The sequence below is a fragment of the Lissotriton vulgaris genome, chromosome 9 (assembly GCF_964263255.1).
Source record: "Lissotriton vulgaris chromosome 9, aLisVul1.2, whole genome shotgun sequence".
In the NCBI taxonomy this organism is placed as follows: domain Eukaryota; kingdom Metazoa; phylum Chordata; class Amphibia; order Caudata; family Salamandridae; genus Lissotriton; species Lissotriton vulgaris.
This window is the reverse complement of record NC_141697.1, coordinates 697,235,101-697,239,714: the sequence shown is the minus strand read 5'-3', so window position 1 is coordinate 697,239,714 and position 4,614 is coordinate 697,235,101. Positions and strand designations below refer to the sequence as shown.

At 39.1% G+C, this 4,614-nt stretch overlaps 1 protein-coding gene across 1 annotated transcript; it reads left to right on the top strand.

Annotated features, from left to right (window-relative positions):
* The first annotated feature begins 524 nt into the window (after positions 1-524).
* On the top strand, positions 525-1,472 carry LOC147692128 (olfactory receptor 6B1-like). Its single transcript, XM_086939501.1, has one exon. The coding sequence runs from the start codon at positions 525-527 to the stop codon at positions 1,470-1,472; it is 948 nt and encodes a 315-aa protein (XP_086795627.1).
* The last annotated feature ends 3,142 nt before the right edge of the window (positions 1,473-4,614 follow it).

Genomic DNA, 4,614 nt, shown 5'->3' with positions numbered 1-4,614 from the left:
CTTTCTGCACAATTCATGGTGGAAAGAGTTGAAAGGTGAGTGTGGTATTTGTTTTGGGACATGAATCTTGAGATCACCTATGCTATCACTCCATGTGCATGTTGGAATACGTTGATAGGTCACTATGCTTTGATCCCTGGAGGCTTTACATATCAAGGAATGTGGGCGATTGGCCTTCTGGATCAGAGGACATAGGGAACATCACTTTTGGGCTTAACTTTCTGGTAAACAATCCATGGGTGGTATCAATTCAGTTCAGGACACATGTGTGATATCAATTCTGGGGTACCACTTTCTAGGTGAGGAACAAAGGTGTTGTACCAGCCAGATTATGCAAGCCATTCACCTTTTTTTAAGTTTAATGTACAGTAGATAATTGATCTTAATATGCAATCTGCACACTTAATTCGTTTAATTTTTTATGATTTGTCAGCCCAGTGCATCATACCATGCCTATATTCTAGAACTGGTTTAATTTCTCTATTTCTCTTGTTTTGCTTTATAGTCTGGAAAACATCACTGAGATGCAGGAGGGCAACAAAACCAGCATAAAAGAATTCATTTTGTTAGGCTTCCCCTTCTCTAGAGATCTGGAGATATTTCTGTTTATGATCTTCCTTTTTGCTTACACGTTGACAATTGTGGAAAATGTTCTCATCATAACTATGATCAGAGTGGATACAAACCTCCGTAAGCCAATGTACTACTTCCTGAGCCACCTCGCCTTTCTGGAGATGTGGTACATCAGTGTCACTGTACCTAAGCTGCTTGCCATGCTCCTTGTGGAGAACAAGAGCATTTCCATCATGGGGTGCATGACCCAGCTCTATTTCTTTATTGCACTGGTTTGTACTGAGTGTGTCCTCTTGGCATCCATGGCTTTGGACCGATTTGTAGCCATTTGTAAGCCTCTCCATTACAGCACCATCATGAGTGAGAGACTCTGCCTGCAGCTGGCAGTTGGATCCTGGATAACTGGCTTTTTGATCTCTGTGGTGAAGGTCTACTACATTTCTAGACTGTCCTTTTGCCGCTCCAATGTCATCAACCATTTTTTCTGTGATATCTCCCCTTTGTTGAACCTGTCTTGCACTGATATGTCACTGGCTGAACTGGTTGATTTTATCCTTGCACTTTTTATTCTGTTAGTTCCACTGTTTGTCACCATTGTATCTTATGCTTGCATTTTGGTTACTATACTGAGAATGCCTACTGCCAGTGGGCGCCACAAAGCCTTCTCAACCTGTGCCTCTCACCTCACAGTTGTTGTAATATTTTATGGAACCACGCTATTTATATATGCCCGGCCACGGAGAATAGACTCCTTCAACTCCAACAAGCTGGTGTCTATGGTGTACACTGTACTCACACCTCTGCTGAACCCACTAATCTACACTCTAAGGAATAAGGAAGTAAAAGAGGCCCTAATGAGACTTGTATCCCATAATCAGCTATTCCCAAAGACTGCATAGCCAACTGGGTGTTTCAAATTTCACCTGCATCCAGTCTTCATTTTATCCTTATTTTTTGACATCTTAGACATAGACTCCAGATCAAAAACTTAATTTCGTAGAAAAAAGCAACTTTCCAAAATACAATATGCTTTCAAAATGTATAGGTACTGCGCCTCCTCATCTTTTTTTATTCTGCATAATGATTTTGGTTTGGGCATACATTTTTCAAACTCAATTGGCTAAAACGTGTGGCTCTAACTCTTTCTGGATATATGCATTCACAGTTTAATCATGGCACAAGCAAATTAGCAGTACTTGAGCTATTTCACAATGCAAACTACATCAAATGAGAGATTTTAGTAATGGGGGACTCTATTGGCTAATGGTTAGTGGGTAGCATAACATAATATTGAGAACAAAAATATTTCAATCCACACACATCCACACAAAATATACTGGAACCAAAATACAGTATTCACATGCTACAAAACTACACAAAGGTTGAGACAAAAATATCTTGGACCAGAATATAATCAGAAACTGGTAAGTATATTAATGTTACTTTATATAGCATCACTTTGCATTTAGATATCAATGTTTAGACGAATATCAAAAATAAATAAATATACTAGTTAAAAATTAATAGAAACTAAAATAAAAAAATACAACTATATACTATAAAAATTAAAACAATATTTAATCAATTAATAACAAAGATATAATGTTATTATTATTAATAATACCAATATATATACATACATATATATGATAGACATAAATATTAAAAAAATAATTGTTTATTTAAAAAGTAATACCGACTAACGTAAACAGGAAATGTAAACTTGGAAATCATTTACGTTTTTTCAGTTAATCATTTAAATATAAAATTAATTCTTTCTTGTGTGATAGTTTAAGTACTGTGACTTGGGTTTTCCAGGTAACCCAAATGGGACTATCGCACTGACAGTGATCCCCTGATTTGTTGACGTATGTTTCATTTGTGCAGAACATGCTTATATGAAAAAGTATTTGTCCCTCAAGATGCACAAGTCTACTGCTTTTTGCATTTACAATGTTTTTCCTATTTGTTATCCCTAGAGATGGCACTGTATTTTTGATACACAATTTCACATGTGGGGAGACAAGAGGAGGCTGCGCATATAATCCTTGCATAACACTGGAGATATTCACACATCAGACACCAAAAGGCTGCTCTTGTTTACAGTACAGATTAGTTCTAAAGGGGAAACATCCAGAACAACAAGGCCGGAGCCAAGAATTCTGGAAACCCGCAACCTTAACCACGCTTGCCCGAACAGGGACTTTGCCTTAACCACGCACATGCATGGTTAAGGCAAATGCGCTCTAGTGTTCGGAATGGGTGGGGAAAGAGGAGCGTTGGGAAGCAGACACTGACAGGTAATTGGGACTGGGTGGGTTGTGGTAGTTTTCAGGGGTGGTGGGGTTTGTGATAGTTTCATGGGGTGGTGGGGCTTCAGGGTATTATTAAGCGAAGGAGGGGGTTCAGGTTAGTTTTATGGGGTGGTGGGCGTTCAGGGTAGTTTTAACAGATAGTATGGATTCAGGCTAGTTTTAGAAGGTGGAGGGGATTTAGGGTAGTGTTCAGGGGTGGTGGGGGTTCGGGATAGTTTTAAGGGGTGGTAAAGGGTTTGAGTTAGTTTTCAGGGGTGGGGGTCCGGGGTAGTTTTCAGGGGTGGGGGGTTCAGGATAGTTTTTAGGGGTGGGTTCAGGGTTGTTTTTAGGGCCGGGGGTTCAAGGTAGTTCTCAGGGGTGATAAGTACAAGCATCAGCAAGGCCTGTTAGTGCAAAGGGTTCGCCCTTCTGTGCACAAAGTCCTTAGACTAAAGGAAGAAATTGGCACGGAAACTGTAAATACAAAAACATAGTTTAATAAACCTTTAAAGGTGGTCCTACAATCTACACAACACTCTACAGCATTGTACAGAGTAGCACAATGAACTCAAGCACATGGCCCCCTTTTATACACAAAGAAGGGGTTCATAAGTAGGAGGGTACAACTCAGATCATGATTTACGACCATATATGGATATTTCCTAACAGGATCAATACATGGGTGGAGTTAACGGTTCTTGAGACCCGTGAAAAGCACATTCCTATCTAAGCAGATCAAAGACAGATGTGACTCTTACTGAGCATGTGCTAGACGCACAAAGGGCTAATTATAGACTGTTGCTGGGCAGATCTTAAGGGCGGCTAGCGAAGAGGTAGGACTCGTCTCATGGCGGGCACATGGCAATATGTAGCATAGAAAATGGCGGACATAGAAACAAGATGGAGTCCGAACAATACTCGATATAAAGCGGGAAAACGTAATTCATAGGTTACAATATCATGTCTTTAGCTAATGCTTAACATTATCGCTGTTTTATTTACAACAGACAACCTTTTCAGCATAACTGAAGACATTCGGTTTTCTAGGATAATCTAAATACTCATCGTTAATATCGATGCTCATCATTTCAGCTATCTCTCTAGTCATGCTTTTCTGGTGGACAGCCTCAGCAACAGCTCTTTTATTAGGTACAGAGAATGAAACACATAAGGAACATATAATTGGACTACATTGGATACATATACAACACGTAAAAATAATTGCGACAATTATACAAAGGCCAGTAAGAACTTTCCAGCCCCATGTAGAGATCAAAGTCCAAAACCAACTTGAAAAGGTCCAAGTTCCATTTTCAACGTGTATATCAGCAGCAATCTTATGTAATTTATTGATTGCTTTGTATACAGAAGGAGTGTGGTCAGGAGTAAATACGCAGCAGCTACTTCCGATAATTCTACAAGCACCACCTCTATCTGCTAATATAACATCTAAAACCATACGGTTTTGCAAAGCAACAATTCTAGTAATTTGCAGTTCTTCAGTGAGATTTCCAAGGGCTGCAGCAGTTTGATTCGTTACAGCTTCTACAACTCTAGTTAATTGCCGTATCTTTCTACTATTCAGAGCAGCTCCAACAAAGAAAAATAAACCTAAATTAAAATCTATATATTGTTGCAAACTATTGTCGTTTTGGTCTACATTATCAATAGACAGAGTTCGCTTATATCTGTTCACAGTTACATTATTCAATAATTTCAAGCCTTTATGATGTGATGCAGGTGCTAG

Excerpts from the sequence above, each read along its gene's own strand:
- LOC147692128 (XM_086939501.1), top strand. The coding sequence starts at position 525 with ATGCAGGAGGGCAACAAAACCAGCATAAAAGAATTCATTTTGTTAGGC.